The sequence below is a fragment of the Hylobates moloch genome, unplaced genomic scaffold, assembly GCF_009828535.3.
Source record: "Hylobates moloch isolate HMO894 unplaced genomic scaffold, HMol_V3 SCAFFOLD_9, whole genome shotgun sequence".
Taxonomy (NCBI): Eukaryota; Metazoa; Chordata; class Mammalia; order Primates; family Hylobatidae; genus Hylobates; species Hylobates moloch.
Genome location: NW_026652284.1, coordinates 32,546,095 through 32,566,953, shown reverse-complemented (window position 1 = coordinate 32,566,953; position 20,859 = coordinate 32,546,095). Strand labels below are relative to the sequence as shown.

Genomic DNA, 20,859 nt, shown 5'->3' with positions numbered 1-20,859 from the left:
TTATCCGCATAATATGACAACCTGTGTTCACAGGGCAGTTATGTCCCTCACCTTCCTAGGACTTGTCCACAAACTATTCTCTGTTCTTCATTCCATTAGAATCATTTAAAAACTATTATCTGGCCGGGCGCGGTGGCTCATGTCTGTAATCCCAGCACTTTGGGAGGCTGAGGCGGGTGGATCACGAGGTCAGGAGATCGAGACCATCCTGGCTAACACATTGAAACCTCATCTCTACTAAAAATACAAAAAATTAGCCCAGTGTGGTGGCAGGTGCCTGTAGTCCCAGCTACTCGGGAGGCTGAGGCAGAAGAATGGTGTGAACCCAGGAGGCAGAGCTTGCAGTGAGCTGAGATAGCACTACTGCACTCCAGCCTGGGTGACAAAGCGAGACTCTGTCTCAAAAAAAAAAAAAAAAAAAAAAAGAACCCAACAAAACAATAACAAAAAACAAACAAAACAAAACAAACTGTTATCTGTCCTTTGGGCCCATTCAGTTCCCCTAAAATTCATTTACTACCCCTTGACATTTCTTACATTCCCCACTTACCTCTCCTTTATGAAGAAGAGTATATGAACTTCTAAACCTCGTTGGGGAACTGGGTAATCATTCTCCTGTGATTCCCCTGTGTTTATGCACATTAATACACTTATATATCTTTTTTTTCAGCATTTGCCAACCTTCAGAGGGGGAGCGAGAATTTTTCTTTACCTCTATAGAATCTTCAGCATTAAAAATTATTTATAGACATTTACAGCAGGCACAAAAGGGTCTACACTTTGCACTATAATGAGCCTTTCTCATTGTTGAACACATAGGTAGCATCCCAAGTTTTGATAGACTAAATAAATTGATAACAAACATCTTTCCATGTACTCTAAATCTTTGCCTACATTTCAGATAATCCCCTTAGGAAAGCTTTTTAGAAATGAAACTGTAGAGAATATTAATGCTGCAAATAGCTTACATTTATTGAGTTTATTTGTCCTAGTCTCTGCCTAAGCATTTTACACATATGAACTAATTCAATATTAGTTCAATTTTAGATACGAGAAAATTGAGGCACAGGGATATTAAGTAACTCCTTCCAATGATCACATCACTAGTAAGTGGAAGAACCAGGACACGAACCCAGGCAGGCTGAGGATGGAGCTGGTGGTCCGAACCTTTATTTTGCATGGACTCTCTAACCACATGTGCAGATGTGACCCCAGCAGATCATAAACCTGGGACTTAGAAGAAAGAGACCACCCAATTTAATTCTTGGACATTATAGAAAGCAAGGCCCAGAAAGATGAAGTGACTTCATTAAAGTAGCACAGATAGCTAGTAGCAGATCTAGAACTTAACACATCACCTGACTCCTTATCCTGCAGTTCAGTAACTTGCTACTGAAAGCATGGTGCCTGAACCATAGTGTCAGCATCACCTGGAAGCCCATTAGAAATGCAGAGTTCCAGGCCCTACCTGGGACTGCATCTGACTCTGCATTGTCAGTAAGATCCCCTAGTGTTTTATTTGCACATTAGAATTCATTAGCTCTGGCAATATTCTCTGTAAACTTGATAGAGCTTTGATGATACATTAATGGAAAATCTGCATATAAGCTGCTAGCAAGAAAAAAAGCCCTAATTTTTCAGAGTTAAAGTTTATATTAAATTGAGCCATTTGAAATTGCTGTTATTTTAAGATTTAAAAACTGTCATATAGTGGCAACTTACTGTGGTCAACTTTTTCAGTGGCTACAGGAGTAACAATAACAAAACTTCCGTATGTCTGTTAATCTCTGTAGAGAATGGACTTGAAGAATAAGATGAAGTTCCTTCCCCCAAAGAGAGTACAGCTTAGTCAGGAAGAATACACAATTAAACAATTAAAGTACAAAATATTAAGTGCTACTGCAGCACATTCTGAGCGCTCAGGAGGAAGTTAAGTGATGTTTTTCTGGAAGAAAACAGTTACTAGCTTCTATTAATGGCAACAAAGATGGGTACGCAAGGCTTAGTCAAATTATTAAATAAATATCCCTGTAAGCCGCTCAGAGCCTGATGAAACAAATAGTTTATAGGTATATAAAATATAGGAGATGTAAATCACCACTTGAACTGCCCAAGCAAAACAGCTGTGTTGTTAATGGCGATAGCAGGTAAAGAAAGTTACAAGGCTTAGCACTTAGGGTGTGCTATTCTCACAGGCCCCAATTTGGCCATTTCTGTTTTTTGAAATCAGTGGATGTGATGTTGGAAAAGAACTGCTTTCTCCTGCTACACTCAACATTCAACACAGAACACTTCTGCTAGCAGATGTAGGGCGGGGGAGGATTCCCCCAACGAGCAATTCTCTCACACCAGCTGGGTGTCCTATAATTCAATTCAATTCTGACATTAACCAGAACTAGCGCCAGATCTCATAGGTTAGTGGCCCAGTCCCACATAACTACCTCCTACTTTACATGCCAATCTCAAGTTCAGGTGTCTGGAAATTCTGACCAACCAGCTATAAATTAGGGGTTCCCATAATCCCCTCTGTTGTGTTTGGTTATTTGCTAGATGGCTCACAGAACTTAGGAAAACACTTATGTTTACCCATTTATTATAAAAGATACAGATACAGAGCCAGATGGAAGAGAGGCATAGGGCAAGGTATGTAGGAGAGGTCCCAGAACTTCCAGGCCCTCTCTGGGGATACCAACCTCCCAGTACTTCCATATGTTCAGCAACCTGGAAGCTCTCTGAATCCTGTCTATTTTGGGTTTTTATGGAGGGTTATGAGGGCACAATTGATTAAATCATTGACCACTGGTGATTAGCTCAACCTGCAGTCCCTTTTACTTCCCTGGAGGTTGGGGGATGGGGCTGAAAGTCCCAACCCTCTAATCACATGGTTGGTTTCCCTGGCAACCAGCTCCCATCCTAAGGCTATCCAGGAGCCCCTATCACCCGTCATCTCATTAGCATACAAAAAGACACATCACTTTGGAGAGTCAAGGATTTTAGGAGCTGTTTGCCAGAAAATGGGGATGAAGACCAAATATATGTTTCTACTATAAGAATATCATAGTGGATATCTTTAGATTGAGTGAAATGAGTAACTGGCTTTCATTGTCCCATGTAATAACCAGAAGAATCTTTGGAGTGATTAATACTTAAAAATACAGTATGTTTACCAGAAGCCATGTGTAATAACTATAAATTATACTGTATGTTCAAGGGCACAAAATTCTTGCTAAGTAGTCACAATAAAACTTATTCATTCTTAAGAAATCATTAAGTATTTGCAATCCTGCTATTATAGAAATGAGACTGGGTGACCATGTTGATTTTGCATCTTTCCACTAGTTGGTTTAGAATACCTAATTTGGGGATAGTTGGTTGAATCTTTGAATTGGCGATAATTCTACTTTACCATTTAATCTAACTTTTTTCTTATTAAGATTCCTTTCCTAGAAAGAACCAAGCTACCAACAGCTGGGTCCATGGTGAGTTATTCACCCTGTAATTAAATGCTGTCTATGCAAGTTGCATTTGAAGGAAAAAAACAAATGCTTTTTCACACACAAAAAAAGAGGCTAAGATAGTGGCAAGTCCTTTGGTATGTCATACTTTTTCTTGAGAAACTGTGCAGCGTGGTTTCACCCTTGGAGAGTCCCTTCCTTTTTGCTATTTCTCAGCTGGTGCCCATCCTTTCACTTCTTCCACAACTCCTTAACTCAAGGCTAAGGCTTTAAGCCTTTCTCAGAGGGACCAACTGATTTCACACCACCTCTGTTTGAATATTTCCAGCTTTCCCTCAGGCTGAACTGCTCTCTGGGCAGCATGCTGAGCTCGGCTCAGAAAATGCCCCCGTTCTAAGGACTCTTCAAACCACATTTGATCAACTCTCTGTGTTTGAATTTTTACTGTTGCCTTATTTTAAAGGAAGCCTGACTGTACTCTCCAGGACCATTCTGTTTCTGTGGTACTTGGGATTTGTATGGGCATCTGAGTAGGGGAACCAAGTATAGAAATTGCAAGCAAACTTTCTTCTTATTGAATCACGGCATCTAAAGAGATAGAAAAAGAGTTAAAGGAAGAAAACGACCTATAAAGTTCTGAAAGATACACTGGAAGTTCTTTGGTTTGTAAAAATTAGTCAAAAACTAGAGAGGATGTTAGGCTCAAAATGAATGATTGAGGAGTGATCTACAATTTCAGATGACTTCCTGTCTATTTCTTAGAGGATAAAGCAGCAATGACAAAAAGGCAAGGGTCGCTTCTCTAAATTTGGTAAAAGGTAATGGGTAATAAACGTGTTGACCAGCTGGTGCCCATTCTAGGCCAGCCAGGAAACAGCAGTTTTGCCTCAGAGATCTCCTCCCCCAAGCAGAATGCCAGTCCAGTCACTTTTAGGAGCCTATATAAATAAAGTATCTGAGGCCAAATTTGGATAATAGTACAAGTGATACCCAAAACACATTGAACAGGGAGAAATCAGCAGGAGGGTGGGAATATCGCCCTTAAGCACGTAAGTGTGGCAGCTGTGGGATCCCCACATTCCTCCGAAAGCTGTAAGGGCAAATGGTTCCTGTTTTTCACTACTTGTCGTTGATGAAATTTAGTGTGATAAAACTGCCTGCAGGTGTCAGCAATTCGATTCCTAGTTTGTTAGTTTCCTGCCCCCCATTCCTTCCTCGCTCTCTCTTATCCCTTCCTCCTCTTCTTCCCTCCTTTTTCCTTTGAAAATCTTCACTGAATATGCTAAACACTATTTGGGGACTGTAAGAATATAGATAAGAAGATACAGCATCTTACTCTCAACTTGCTTATTTCCTGAAAGATAGGACATCCACACACAACTGTAATACCGAGCCTCACGTGGTTAGTGTTATGAACGACAGAGTGGCATGGGCTCTCAGAGGAGAACTCGCGCTGGAGGAGGTAAGAGTTTGAACTTGTTTGAGAAAGGTGGGCAGATGTGGAGGAACATGCACAGAATAGAAGAAGGACAGAGGAAGAAAGCTGCAGGTGATTTTGAGAGGTTTCACAGTGATAAGCAAACGGAAATTGAACACAGTCTGGACCAGAGCAGCAGGGACCAAGGGCGAGTGACTGTTCATTGACCCACAGCCTCCAGCCATGTTACCCTGCTGCTTGTCCTCAACAGTGGTTCTCAAATTTTAGCTTCTTGCCGGACACGGTGGCTCACGCCTGTAATTCCATCACTTTGGGAGGCCGAGGCGGGCGGATCACGAGGTCAGGAGATCGAGACCATCCTGGCTAACACGGTGAAACCCCGTCTCTACTAAAAATACAAAAAATTAGCCAGGCCTGGTGGCGGGCGCCTGTAGTCCGAGCTACTCGGGAGACTGAGGCAGGAGAATGGCGTGAACCCAGGAGGCGGAGCTTGCAGTGAGCTGAGATCGTGCCACTGCACTCCAGCCTGGGCGACAGAGCGAGACTCCGTCTCCAAAAAAAAAAAAAAATGTAGCGTCTATCACCTGGAGGCTTGTTAAGCCCGACTGCTGGGCCCCACCCCCAGAACTCCTGATTTGGGAGGGGAAGGTGGCCTGATAATTTTTAGTTTCTCACAAGTGCCCAGGTGGTGCTGATGTTGCTGGTCTGAGACCAGCTGTCCAGGGACCTGCCACACGGGCTTCCACCTCACCTGCTGTTTCCCATGAGTGGAAGTTTCTACTCTCAGATCTTCACATAATCAGGAGTCTCACTTTATTCTTCTCATCTCCTCTCCTGACACTCTATCACCTTTCTACATTTTATCTAAGTTCAGAGTCCTTATCAGAACTCACTACTATGGCATATTAATTTTCTGTCATTCCATTAGAATGTAAACTTCACAAGATACTTTGTTTTATTCACTAGGACTTAAGGAAGTGCTGTATTCCTAGAACCTACAGTGCTATATCCCTGGGCCTTAAAATGGGCACATGGTGGGCACTCAATGAATAGTGCTGACTGAATACACAAGGTATTGCCTTGGAAAGGGGAGGGGGGGTGGGGGCGGGATCAGGAACCTGTAGAGTTTGTGGTAGGAAGGATGGAAGCTGAGATAACTCAGGTCAATTGCTGCATCGTCTCTTTTTTTTTTTTTTTTTTTTGAGACAGGCTGTTGCCCAGGCTGGAGTGCAGTGGCACCCCTCTGTCACACAGGCTGGAGTGCAGTGGTGCAATCACGGCTCACTACAGCTTCATTCTCCTGGGCTCAAGTGATCCTCCTGCCTCGGCGTCCCTAGTAGTGGAAGTGCAGGCATGCGCCACCACACCCAGCAAACTTAATTTTATTTTTTTTTTGTAAATTCAGGGTTTTCTCATGTTGGCCAGGCTGGGTCTCCAACTCCTGGGCTCAAGTGATCCTCCCATCTTGGCCTCTCAAACTACTGGGATTACAAGTGTGAGCCACCAGCCTCCCTCTTATCAAGAAAGATACATTTATTTGCTCTTATATAAAAGGTGTGGTGTCAGGCATTGGGGGGAAGAGAGGGTACAGGTGTGTGTGGGTGCTTGAAGTAATTGGAGAGTTTTTAGAATAGTAGTGTGGAAGGTGCATGACCTCAGCAAACCAGGGCCCCATGGAAAAAAAAAAAGAAAACCCTCATTTTAGGCAGAGAAAAACAAAGCAGACTAAATTTCTCTCCAAAACATTGAAGTAATTTTTCTGTAAGATATTACATTAAGATGTAAGATATTACATTAAGAAGATTTCTGTCAGATATTACATTAAAATGACTTACATTTTCCTCTGCTTGCACAAAGAGTTCTGAAAACTTAGGGAGAACTGGACTTCCTCATATGTATCCTTTTTTCTGCCCTGTAAGTCGAGGGCTTAGAATATTTTTTTTCTGCAACAAATTTCTAACTACTCCAAATACTTTGCTATAGAGGCTCATCCCAAATGCCTCCAACCTTCAATATGTTTAGCAGTTTTGATGCCAAATATATTGCTATCACATCATCAGACATCCCATCACATCATCCCATCATCCCAAACATGATGGAGAGATTATAATAAGACCCCCCAAATCATCTCATTATAAATCTTGTGTTCTCATTACAGTCACAAAATCAGAAAAAGGAACCTAGTTGACATGTTGGTGATTCATGAATTAGTCTGGTAAGATAAAGACATTCTGAAAGGGAGATAAGGGAAATGAAAATATGACCAATGAGGTCACATGTGCAAATGGTTCCAGCTTCTGCAAGTGCAAACATAGACCAGGGTTCTCATCTAGTGATGAGTGTGGTACCCTAGAACTTTCATCTTTTATCAGTTGCTAAGATTGAAATAGTATAAAAATACATAACGTGTGTATTAAGAAAACAAAGGTAGAAAAAAGCAGGAAGAGTGTGTTGACCTAATATACTTGCATTTTCATTTGGTTTTAAATACTTGTTCATTTTTTTAAAAATCTCTCCCTCTTTTTCAGTTTAGACTGTGGATTAAAACATAAGCCCTCAGGAGACACAGACTGTCGTTTCCTCTGCAAGACACTGCCTGGCACAGCTACTTTGAAGATTCTTAACCATCCTTGGGGATAAGAAATGACAGTCAGGATGTGATAATTGCTACTCTCCTGGTATTGGGTCAGTAAGTGTTTGTGGAATGAGGAAGGATGAGAGAACTGGGAAGATGGATGAGGAGATGGCACCCCCAAGTTTTCTGATAACTTAATGAGGAAGAGAATAGATTTGGCTAAGAAGACACTAAGACACTTTCAGTCTTTTTCTTAATTCCTTAGGAAGATAGAAGGTAATGAAAAAAATTGTCAATTTTGTGACAGGATGTGTCTACATGAGACTTTCCCACTAATAGCATAACTTACCTAATATAATACCTTGTATTATGTTCTGATTTACAAAGTCCTATATCATCTTATTAAATGTTAGAGAAATATAAATTTGTGGCAGTCTTTTTCTTTTCTTTCTTCCATTGCTGTTACATTTCTGCCCTCTTTCCTTTTAGAGCTCCAGAAGTTGCTCTTCCTTTCTCAATGATGGCAGAGGGAATTTTCTCTTAAAAATGGAATCAACTAAGTTCTTAGCTTAAAGTTGTTCATGAGCATGCTGTCACCTTTGGGAGAAATCAAAAGCATGTGTTATGGGACCTCACCTACCTCTGCAGCCTTCCCTCCCCTCTCCCTCCAGGGGCACATTCTAGGTAACATTCTTCAGAAATGATTCTGGAGAAAACCCGTGGATCTGGGTTTATGGTTCCTTTATGGACTCATCATCCATACCAACAGCTGGCCCCTCAGTGATGCTGGTGATCCCTTTGAAGGTCCCGAGTCATCTCCCCTCTCTCTTCATAGGACCAGGACCCCACCTTCTACTTTACAGAGAAAGGAGAGGGCAGCCAGCTTTCAGTCTCTGTGGACACCTGACTCCATTTCACTTTCCTGTGGTCTCTCCTTTATCACTGGTCTCTCCCTTTCCTTATTTCTACCACCTGGTGTAAAATATGAGCATATCTTTCCCATCTTAAGGAGTAAAAGCAAAATGGCAAAACACTCCTTTAAATCTATCATCTCCCCACGCTGCCCTCACCCCCACTTCATGGACAAGCTTCTTGAAATTATGGTCTCCTTTCACTGCTAATTTTCTGACATCCAATTCCCTTCTCAGCCTACCTGCTCTAGTTTCCATTCACCACTCCACCAAAAGCACCTTTGATGATATCATGAATGATGTCCTGAATGGCCTACCCAGTGGACATGACTTTGCAGCACTTGATGTGATTAACCTCTCCCTTCTTGGATCCCTTATTTTCCCTTAACTGACATCTCCTGTGTTTCTTACTCTGTTTCTAGACCTTTTCTGCTACTTTCTTCTCTGCCTTTCCCCTTCTGCTCTATGAGTCTTTGGCCCTCTTTTCATGTAATGAGTTCTTCCAGGGTACTCCATCCTATACCAAAGCTTTCAAGAAATTCTATTGACACCTCAGTTTCTGGAATCTATTTCATAGCCTAGAGGTCTCTCTTGAGCTTCAGATCCATCTATCCAACTGGGCACTTTATAGGCAGCTCAAACAATACATATCCAAAAAAGTGCTTATCTTCTCTGCAAAGGGCAGTCTACTAACCCGATTCTGAGATTCAATTTACACTATTCCATCTGTGAAATAGTAGAAACATTGTGAAAATTCTACCTCCTAAATATTTAGTTGGTTCTCTCCTTTTTCTTCCGATGTCACTGCCATTAACCAGGCACTACCTCGTATTACTAAGGTCACCTTAACATCCCAGTCATCTTGACACCAGTCTTCAGCCCTCCAGCCTTCCCTTTTCCGTGATAGCAGAGAGAACTTTCTTTTAAAAATTGAATCGACTAAACTCCCTGCTTAAAATTGTTCATGAACATACTGTTACCTTTGGGAGAAATCAGAACTATGTGTTATGGGACCTCACCTACCTCTGTAGCCTTCCCTCCCGCCTCCTGACTCCCTCAGAGAAAGATGCCTTCTGTTATAGCCATACTCAATTGCCCTGATTTTCTAGACTTGACCAAGCTCTCTCACCTGTAGTTCTTTGCACCAATATATTCCCTGTGTCTGGAAAGCCTTAACCTAATCTCTAGTTTTTCTTGATGACTGAGATCAGGACCATGTCCTTTCAATACCAGCCATTTAAAAGAAAAAGTCAAAATATCTTGCATATTTAATAAACCACTCAAAAAAAATTTTTTTTTCCTTTGCAATCATCACATCTAAGACGACTTCTCTGGCCTTCTGTCCACTCTTCAGTCTGGGTTAGGTGACCCTCTCCTGCACTCGCTTGATATCTGATATCAAGAGTTTTCTCTGGAGGCACAAGGATCCCAGGGTTGGAACTGTTTGTTTACCTGCCTGAGTTACTCATTATGCTGTGCACGTGGGCTGTTCTTTCATCTCTGTAGTCCTAGACTAGCAGCGGGCCAGACACCCTGCAAATATTTATAGATATGAAATGAAATCCTCACTTGTTAAACACTTCTCAACCTTGCCAAATCACTTTACTTCATCCCCAATGACGCCAGAGAATAGGAAAGGGTAAGAAGATTTCTGGAGTCACCAAAGGTGGTGTTGTCAACTATAAAGAATGCTGTGAACTCAGGTGGCCTGGGTTTTAGTCTTAACTCTACCGCTAGCTCTGCCAATCCTTTTACCTTTATGGAGTTCTGCTTCCTCATATATTATAAAAAGGGATTGGGCTATGATACATTTTTTGTCCATTCTGGTCCTGACATTCTATGACTTTAAAAAATGTCATTCATAGAAGAAAAAATGCACACTTTTAATTAGCTGGAAGTCCAAAATTCTAAACATCCATTTGGAGATATTGTTATTTCAAAAAAAAAAAAAAAAAAACAAGTGAAAGGGAGAATGGGCTGGTAGTCATTGGATATCAGCGTAACCACTCAGAGAGAGACTGCTGTGGTTATCTCTAATATGTTCTCCCAGATCTGGCCCCCTGGCTAAAGGCTATATTTCACAGCCTCCCTTGCAGCTAGGGCTGTCTAGCTGATTCTGGCCTGCAGGAAGTGATGTTTGAACTTCTGGTCTGTGGCATTACAGGAGAGTGACTTTTCTTTCCACTTTCCTGCTGGCTGGACTGTGAGAAATGGAAGACTCCTCCTTTGGAAGTTGAATGTTGAGCATGACAGAGCTACAAGACAGAAGCAGCCTGGTTCTCCGTCACCACCAACCAGCCATAGCTGTTCTGGAGTTTTACATGAGACAGAAATGGATTTGTTTAAGCTATGGAGGTTTAGGATTCTTTGTCATAGCAGAACTAAGAAACAAACAAACAAAATACAGAACAAAACAAAACAAAACAACCCAATAGTATCCTTACTAACACTGATACTAAAATGTTTTACTATTTTCAAAGTACACTGGAAAGAAAAAGAACAAAGGCTGCAATTATGTTGAAGAGAAACACTTAGAAGTTTGCTTCAACCTTTCATAAAATAATATTTTAGGAAATTTACGACACTACCTGGAACAAGATCCTAAAGCTCTGTATTCCGCATTCCACTGTATCATAAAGAAGCTAATGCCTAGAGGCGGATTGAGAAGCCATTAATTTAGCAAAGCAAATTCTAATCCAATAAACCAGTTATCTACTGATTGCTCATAATGAAAACTCTAAAACAAGTCACCAAAAATGTTTTTATTTTCTGTTCAGTCATTCCATTTACAAAGACAAAAAAATAATGCTTTTGTAGCTTGCACAATATAGGCTGTGAAGTTATAAAACGTTAATATCCTTTGCTGCTTTTCAGGGGTTGGAAGTGATTTTGCTTAATGGTATTACGCAGAAAGTACCTTGGTGCTATAAAATAAAGGGTTCATTATCAGATTGGGCTTCAAGGAGAGTGGAGCCCAGAAGCATTTGAAACAATCCTCCTTCTACTAGCTCAGTGGGCAGAGGAAGTGCTGACCCCCATACTGTCTGCCTGTGAGTTTGGGTCAGAGGCGTAGAGGACTGCAGCACTGCATGTCTTTAACAAGCAAAGCAGGAAGCCCCAAAACACAGAACATACTGCAGGGAAGAAAGCTTTGGGTATAATGAGCTGATAAACAATCAGCACCTAGGGGCTGTACTTTGAGATAGTGCATAAGGAAAACTAAAAATATTCTGCCATTAACAAGGGGCAAGAGCTAGAAGGAAGTTCCAGAAGGCACTGGAGAACTATTCCATCAACTACACACTAACTTGTGGGGAAACGTTCTTAACCAACCTCAGAACCAAGGACACATCCTTTATAGTTCCTAACGCCCCCAAATGTAGACCAAATATTTCAACCTGTCATTCATGAGCTGACATGGCCCTTTCCTGCTTTAGGCTCTTGCTATGAATGGGGCCTGCTTGCTTTGTTTATTCAAGGTGTGCAATGCTGAATGAAGCTCTCTACTTCTCGGATCTGACTAGATCTGGTTTCAGGGTGTAGGAGAAGTGAAAGACAGGCAGGAAAACAAGAGTTTGATGATAGAGGCCTTGAAAGCCATGCAGAGGATTGTGCTTTTAATGTAGTTGCCAATAGGGAGCCAAAGTGGTCTTTAAGCAAGGGAGTGACATGATAAAAAGCCTTATTTTAACAAGCTCATCAGTATGAGAAAGGACTAGAGAATGGCAGATCAGTTAGGAGAAAACTACCTTAACCCAGACTGAGATTAAAACAAAAAGTCTTATATGTGGCTGGTGGTCATTACAAGAGAGAGGAGAGTACAAATGGGATACTTTTTATAGGAACAGAAGGAACTAGAGATGAATTTCTTCCTTAGGAGTGAGACAAGAGGCATATTTGAAGACATGGAATGAAACTCATTAAGGATGCAAACATAGTGAAGAATAAAAAAGGTCAAACCAACAATTTACCATCAAATCAGGACCCTTCTCAGTTGGGAAGGGGGCACTGCTGATGACTACACCAGAACAGCAGGTGCAAATTGGGATAGTCCCTGGCAACCCCAGGCCAGTCCTGGGAAAAGGGGGACTTATGTCCATCATATCTGAAAAGAGCCTTAACTACCAGTGTAGAAGGCAACTCAGATTCACATGACTGGCTCTGATTTCTTGTGCTCTAGACCTAGGTTTCCAAAAGCTCAGAGAACATTCAAAGGAAGCCACCATCAGGACATAAAAGAAGACAAAAACTGCTCCTGAGAGAAAGGTGGGGAAATAGCCAGAGAGGTAAGGTAGAAAACAAGTATTATGTCTCTGGGGTTGAAACTGCTCTACTGAGTCACTATTTCTCACAATCCTTTTGTCTTCAGTATGCCACATCCAGTGTGCAGTCTCTTTGCTTACAGCATTTCAAGGACCAAACTACTTTTTTTTCTTTTTTTCTTAAGACTGAGTCTTGCTCTGATGCCCAGACTGGAGTGCAATGGCATGATCTTGCAACTGCCGCCTCCTAGGTGCAAGCGATTCTTCTGCCTCAGCCTCCTGAGTAGTGGGGACTACATGCGTGCTACCACGCCTGGCTAATTTTTGTATTTTTAGTAGAAACAGGGTTTTGCCATGTTAGCCAAGATGGTCTCGAACTCCTGACCTCAGGTGATCCACCTGCCTCGGCCTCCCAAAATGCAGGGATTACAGATATGAGCCACCATGCCTGGCCCCAAACTACTTTTCAAAAAAAATCTTACTTCAAGTCTACTTCTATGAATAGTCATATCTTGTTTCCATGGATGACTATAGACTTGTGGACAAATAACCATAAGTGGGGCCATAAGCACAGCATGGGTGTGGCTAACCAGCACATACCAGCTGCATGCACAGTGAGTGATACCCAGCCCTGCTCATACCTATGGTCATGGGAACAAAGGGTATGCTATTCATCAAAGTGGCTTCCCTGAGACACAAAGAAGAAGGGGAAAGAAACTGTCCCAAGACGTGAGAGCCATCTTCAATAAATGCAGGGCTGTCACGAGAAAAAAGGAGTCCATGGAACTTTGCAAGCAGACCCAGTACAAGTAGATTAATATGAGCGCATTACTTGGTTCCAGTCCCAAGAAGCAGCCGTGATGATAGGAAGCCAGTTCTCTCTGCACCCTCAGCCTACGTACAGCAGGGCTAGATGATCAGAATTGGCAAGGCCATAGCAAGGATGTTCACCTCTCCTTCTTGGTTCATTGAACTCTTCTGCCAGCCCTCAGGAATCTGTTCATCCCATACAGCAGGGTCCCAAAACCCCTGGCCACAGACCAGTTCCAGTGGGTGGCCTGTTAGAAACCGGGCCGCACAGCAGGAGGTGAGTGGCAGGCTAGCCAGCAAAACTTTATGTGTATTTGCAGCTGCTCCCCATTGCTCGCATTTCCACCTGAGCTCTGCCTCCTGCCGATCATCAGTAGCATTAGATTCTCATCAGAGCGAGAACCCTACTGTGAACTGCACACACGAGGGATCTAGGTTGCATGTTCCTTATAAAAATCTAATGCCTGATGATATGTCACTGTCTCCCATCACCCCCAGATGGGACCGCCTAGTTGCAAGAAAACAAGCTCAGGGCTTCCACTGATTCTTTGTTATGGTGAGTCCTATAATTATTTCATTACATATTATAACATAATAACAATAGAAATAAAGTGCACAATAAATGTAACGCACTTGAATCATTCTGAAACCACCCCCGCCACAACCGTAGAAAAATTGTCTTCCACAAAACCAGTCCCTGGTGCCAAAAAGGTTGGGGACAGCTACCACACAGCACTTACACATTGTATAGTAATATGATGTGTGGGCAATTTTCTCTACTATACAGCAAGCTATCAGAGGGCATTCACTCTGTTGGTCAAGTTCTCAGCACACAATGGGCATCCAAATAATACTTGCATGAACAAAGGCACACAATCACAGCCACTTTCTGTGCTACTTTTGTGTGTGTGTGTGTGCGCATGTGTGTGTGACAATAGAAAGTTCTTTCATCTTCTGTTTTCTATCCCTTATGGGCCCTGCATGCTTTTCTAATAATGATTCACTGTCGGTGACTCATCATCACCCTCAAGAAGGTGACCAAGATTAAACCTCCAATTTTACCTATATAATCTCTTTTCCTTTATTGTTCTGAAACTATCAGTTCCCCAAACAAGATTAAATCTTCCAGTTTTTCTTAAAAGCAATTCTTCTCTATGCCTGAATAAGTGGCAGAGTGAGAAGTACAGTGGTGGAGTCAGGCAGAGCTGGGGGAGAATCTCAAGTGTGTCCTTGAGTTGGTTAGCCCTGAACTTGGGCTACCTGGACTGTACTTCATTTAGCCTATTTGTAAAATGAGGATAACAAATGCATAAGGTTGTTCTTAGAATGTTTTTATAAATGTTTATATTAAGTCTTGGTAAGTATTTTACTATCCTGTTAAGTTCTTACTAAGTGCCAAGAACCATGCTATTCTTGAATCCTCCCAGCAACTTGGTGAGGAAGGTCAAATATTACCTCCATTGTCCAAGATAAGGAAACTGAGGTTCAAAGAAGTTAAATAACTTGTCTAAGATAACAGAGCTACTAAATGTGGGAAAGCAAAAATTGAGACCCAGGCAGTTAAACTTCAGACTTATGCTACGTTGACACATGAAGAAGGCACTCAATAAGTAGTTTTCAAAAATCATGGCCATGTTCTACAATTTTGCCAGAATTTATTGTTACTGTCTGAGATCTCTCTTTTACCATTATTTTAAAAATCTACCCTAATTTTCTGTGATGCAGAAGATTTTTTTTGGTTTCAATATCACAGTATAATAAATAACCAGGTCTGCTTTTGGGAGAACAGGGAGATGAGGGAGAAAAAGAGAAACACAGAATGATGTTTGCTTGTCTCACTTACTGACGGACATTTATTGATCCCTGAAATGTTTGGCTTGGCATTTGTAACCCCTGAAGCCCTTGACATTAAGTACCAATAAATATAATTGAAGTCGTTATTTTCCACTTTGCTTCATTCCTTTTCTATGCATTTAAAGATCTGTCTTGTAAGTGTTTAATACAGTTATCAAAAAAGGCACTAGCTTTTGTCATCAGATTTTTCTTGTAGTCTTTCTACACATTGAAGCTTTTAATTTTTGTGGGTATATAGTAGTATGTATATACTTCTATATACCCAATATATATTTATGGAGTACCTGAGATGTTTTGACACAGGCATGCAATGTGAAATAAGCACATCACAGAGAATGGGGTATCCATCCCCTTAAGCATTTATTCTCTGTGTTACAACAATTCAGTTACACTGTTAGTCATTTCAAAAGGTACAATTAGATTATTGACTATAGTTACCCTGTTGTGCAAGCCAATAGGTCTTACTCTTTCTCACCTTTTTAAATGACCGTAATCATCCCTATTTCTCCCAGAATCTCCCACTACCCATCCCAAGGCAATTTTTTTTTTCCGAGACACTTAAATTGACCATTTACTAAGCATCTATTACACACTTGGCACTATCCAATTGTTACTAGTTTATGTCTAAAGAGGACTGGCCTCATTAGCTGCTCTCAGGAGGCATGCTGGTCCGCCCTGTGCGTTCTATTTTTTATTCATGCTCAGGGTCCTGTGAACGATAATCACATATTATAAGATTCTACGAAGACCTACAAAAATATTTTTACATGAATGCAAGAACTAGGGCTGCCCCTTCATTAGTAGCAAAAGACAAAAGAGAAAAATTATTAAGGAATAAAAATGAGATGGCTCAGAATAACTTTGGGTGGATGAAACCAGCCAAAAAAACTGCTAAACACTCTTCTACCATGTCTTCCCATCAGATTTTCGTTCACCAGAAGGCTAAACTTGCAGAAAGCAGTTTCAGAGTAAACAAAGCAAAATATTCTCAAAGCTGAGCAGCATTCTGTCTTTAGCGATGAGAAAATGACATATATAATGAAGGTAGGTTAAAATTCCCCATTTTTAACAGTGAATATGCTCAGAAATATTTTTGCTTTAAAAGAAGCTCTAGGCTTCTGTTGCAATGGTTGAGTGAGACTCACTTCTTTTCATTCTCTCATCTTTTTCTTCCCTCCTACTTTTAGACATCTGGTAGTTTATACACTTGGGATTAACTTATGTAGCAACTGAAGAGAAAATAGCAATTATTATGTCCATTGCTGAAAACAGAGAAGGTAATGAAACTTTTTCCTGAAGGGTTCCAGTCGCTACAGATTCTATATGAAAAGGGTGCCACCGTTGGCCTCATTTCCTCTGCAAAGTGGTGCTTAGGGAAGGGTGCACACCTGCTCAGCTGAAGCAGGCCTGGTAACTTATCACGGAGGAGTGCCTCACGCTGAAATAATTATGCACAGAGCCACAGCTGAGTGGAGGAGTGAGGTCTTAGGTCATACATGCGTGTCTAAATCTGTGATATGTTTATCATCTGACCTGACATCAGCCAGGAGAGTCAGAATTAAGTTCCCCACAACCCAAGCCTGCACCATCAGTCTTTAAACATGAGCTTCTTTTTTCCAGATCTCTAAAGGAGTCACAAATTATCGGAGGTAAAGTTGAGGTCTTGTATGTCCAGGCCAAAAGGCAGCCCTGGGATGTTAACTCCTTTCTGTTCCTCCCAGAAATACTGGGGTGGAAAAATCCGTGATCACATTGCCATCTATAGCCCCTACCTCAGCCAACACCTCCATCCCACCCTGCCTCCCCTAAAACTCAGGACATGTTTCGAAAATTTCCTCTGTAAGCACTGTATTCAGAGGAACCCTAAAGGCAGTGCCAAGATTCTTTGGGAAAGAGAAACGCAATTCTCTTTTCCAGGGTCACACTTGTAAATTCTCTTTTACACTATTTCTAAAATGAACAACTTGGTTTTAAGACACTGTACACTACCTTGTCACGATCCAGATCTACATGAAAACTTTTCTCAGGTGGTGATTATTGAATGACAGTAGCCTATTTAAAAATATTTCAGACACTGAGTTTACTCCTCTGTAAAAAGGAATTGAACTAGAGGAACGATTTGAGGTTTTTCCAGCTCTAAAGTGCAGGCAAGCCATAATTTCCAGATTCAAAGAACGACCCCCTGCATATGTGAGCAAATCACATGCTGTCTATACCACAGCAAGCCTTCAGGATAATAAGAACGTGCATAGTAACACACGGCTTCCAGCCCTCTGCCTCCTGAAGAAAGGCATATAGAAAGCATGCCAACCTACAGAGGGGGGACAAAACTGCTTGTTTTATTCCTATGTTTTTCCTTCAGAAAAACTATCCATAATTTTACAGTTGACTACTTTTATTCTGCTTATTTTGAGTTGAATCATTTGCATTGCTCAGATTTAAAAATCTAATAACGACTTTACAGACTAATAAGCACAGACAAAAAAAAAATCACACTCAGTTCTTAATCATTGATGAATTTCAACCCACTGCTCCTACATAACAATTGTAAAGGAAAGGCGTAGTTTTCAGGTCATAAATCGTGTAGGACAACAGCATCTCCAAGCATCAACCAAGGCAAACACTGCAAATACTGACCACGGCTACTCCAAAGACAGAATCCCATTCAACCCTGGGTCCACAGCTGAGGCTGGCACATAATAAAAAGTACAAAAAGCCAGGCTGGAGCCCACCACGTTCTCTCAGTGAGCTAAAGCCAAGAGCAGAGAGCTGTGAGTACATTTTATATAGGGGACCGCGAAAGTGTGCAGATTCACTCAGAGACCCCAAATCAGAAAAAATGAGGCATACTCTGGAGCAAACCAGCCCCCAGATCCAAATCAAAGCTGTGTAGGGCATGAATGTCGCTCCACTTACCCAGCATAGCGGTTGTTATAAAGGTGGCTGTGCCCCGGTTGCAGAATCTTCAAAAAGAGCCAGCAAAGAGGCAGGAAAGCAGCTGCCCGGCCCCTGTGCTTCCCGAGACACTTCATAGTGTTAAGAAGAGAGGAGTTGAAAGTTACTTCAGCAGCCACCCGAGGCTGGAGGTGGCTCACAGCACCCCCTACACACCGCACACGTTCTCTGGGAAGGGGGTGGGCGAGGAAGGTTGAGAGTGAGCAAAATGTGACACTTCTCTCCAGCTACAAGGGAAAAAAAGTTTAGGCAGCTGAGGAAGGGAAGTTGCTATTACGACTGGGTCTTAGGACAAGCAGCAGCAGCAGCAGCAGCTGAGCCTGATCTTTAATCAGGCTTCCCTGGAAAGGGCTGGGCCTCCCTCGTGCTGACTCACGGCAGGGGTTCACTGGGTGCTGCTTCCTTTGGGTGACTCCTCTCTGCTTTCGGTTTGTTTGCTTTCCCAACTTGAGGCCTCTAACTTTTCTGTGCAAGCTTTCTTTCTCTACCTTCTTCAGCATGAGGATGCTACCTAATTGCAAATCATTTGTCTGATGGGCTAAACAAGCAGACATGGATTATTCCAAGCTTAATGTCTTTTTTATCTCCCATGACAGATTCCTAAACGGATTCCACCTAATGAAATGCACAGTGAACAATCATGACGAGAACGTGCACAGGGGTACCTATAGCACCTAGATCCGAATAGCTGGCTTCAGTTCCCTGCTCCTGAGTTACAGGAGTGGTCAGAGGCTTTACTGGGCTTCGGGGAGATCTTGGTACTTATTCTGCATCAGCAGCACCCAGACCTGCTGCTGTTTCAGAGGTTCTCGTGGGGAATAGGAGGCCTTCGAGGGCTTTGCCACCTTGGCTGCACATTTGGAATCATTTAGGGAGCCAGACCTTGAAAATAGAAACCGTGGTGGTGGGATCAGTGGTTCGAAAACTCCTTAGGTGATTCCAATATTCAACCACCATGCTGGTCTGGAGCAGGGCTTCTGAGAGCTCCACATGCATAGAAGTCACCTGGGGATCTCATTAAACTGCAGCTCTGACGTAGTAGGTTGGAACAGGGGCCTAAGAGTTTTTCTTTTTCTTTTTTAAGACAGAGTTTCGCTCTTGTTGCCCAGGCTGGATGGAGTGCCAAGGCGCCATCTCGGCTCACTGCAACCTCTGCCTCCCAGGTTCAAGCAATTCTCCTGCCTCAGCCTCCCGAGTAGCTCGGATTACAGATGTCTGCCACCACGCCCGGCTAATTTTTGTATTGTTAGTAGAGACGAGGTTTCACCATGTCGGTCAGGCTGGTCTTGAACTCCTGACCTCAGGCAATCCGCTCGCCTCGTTCTTGCAAAGTGCTGGGATCACAGGCGTGAGCCACCATGTCCGGCCGAGACTGCATTTCTAAAGAAGCTTCCAGGTGATGCTGATGCCGCTGGCTCTTCAGCCACACTTGGAGTAGCAAGACTTCACTTTAATGAGGTCTGCTTTTTCTTCCAAGCAAACCTTGGAGAAAACCATTTCCTTCTCTTTTTTCCCATGTTGATGATGAAAGCTTTTTAAAATTATTATTTGCATCCACTTGCTCCTATTTGAATACATCACCAAACCCATTACAGGGGATGTGCCTTGCCCTATTAAATAAGCATAGGCACCTAGGGTGCCTCCTGTTATCCTCCATGCCCAGTCCTGGTTGTGCTCTAAAAGAGAGAGTGAGCCACTATTTCTTCATCACACTCACAAAACTTTTCAGGCTTCCTGGAGAGTCATGGCCAAGAACTCCTGTACCCTCTAATACTATAGCCAGAGTCCCTGTTACAAGAGAGAGCACCCAATCTTTCCCATCTTCTCTACCTGGGGAGTTGAACCAAAACTCCTTTGACAGATTCAATGTCAGGTTCATGAAACAGCTGAAATGGTTTTCACTTGAAATGATGCTCTGAAGTTTTCTGCAACTTTCTCAGCATCAGTTTGGTTAATGCCTTCTCTGTGTCCCTCACAAGTCCTGGCATGTCCTCTGCTGCAGGAATTACCACATCGAATTTCTTGTCTGGTTTCCTCATAAGGCTGCTTTCTCCTTGAATACAGAACTGTATCCTTTTCATCTTTCTGTGCACTTCCTTATATCTCCTCGAGGGAATACAATGTTTCCTGAAGCAGTGATCAACAATGTCTGTTGGGTGAACGACGAACTACGGAAGAAATTCATTTAACAAACATTAACATAGATGCTTCTATGTCCAGATAGAGGAGAGAGCTCCTTGGGAGCAGAGAACACTATGGGCGCTTTGGGAGAGTGGAAGTTCCCCAGGTGCTCATGTCTGGTTTCATTTCTTTTTTATGTTGCCTTCTTTCCTGACTTCCTGGCCTTGTACTATTTATTGTCTTCCTAAAGTGGTGAGGCTGCTCTGCAAAACTCACAGCAGTACTCACAGGCCTTTTAGATGAGCCCAGGAAAGCCAATGATCTGTGGAAATAAGAGGTTACTGTGTAAATAAAACACTTCATCTCTTCGCATTTCGCCATGTCAGAACAATGTATAAATCTGTCATATTATATCACAACATTAAACTAGGAATGTTCAGTCTCTGACTGAGAATTAAACTCATCCTCAAATCATTCT

At 42.2% G+C, this 20,859-nt stretch overlaps 1 protein-coding gene across 1 annotated transcript in view; it reads right to left on the bottom strand.

Annotated features, from left to right (window-relative positions):
* Window positions 1-18,566, bottom strand: part of CPA6 (carboxypeptidase A6) — a 332,789-nt gene extending 314,223 nt beyond the window's left edge. Inside the window, exon 1 of the mRNA XM_032759610.2 lies at window positions 18,222-18,566. Within this exon, the coding sequence (XP_032615501.1) occupies window positions 18,222-18,337 (116 nt within the window). The 5' untranslated portion in view covers window positions 18,338-18,566. The remainder of the gene's footprint in view (window positions 1-18,221) is intronic.
* Between the last annotated feature and the right edge of the window lie 2,293 nt (window positions 18,567-20,859).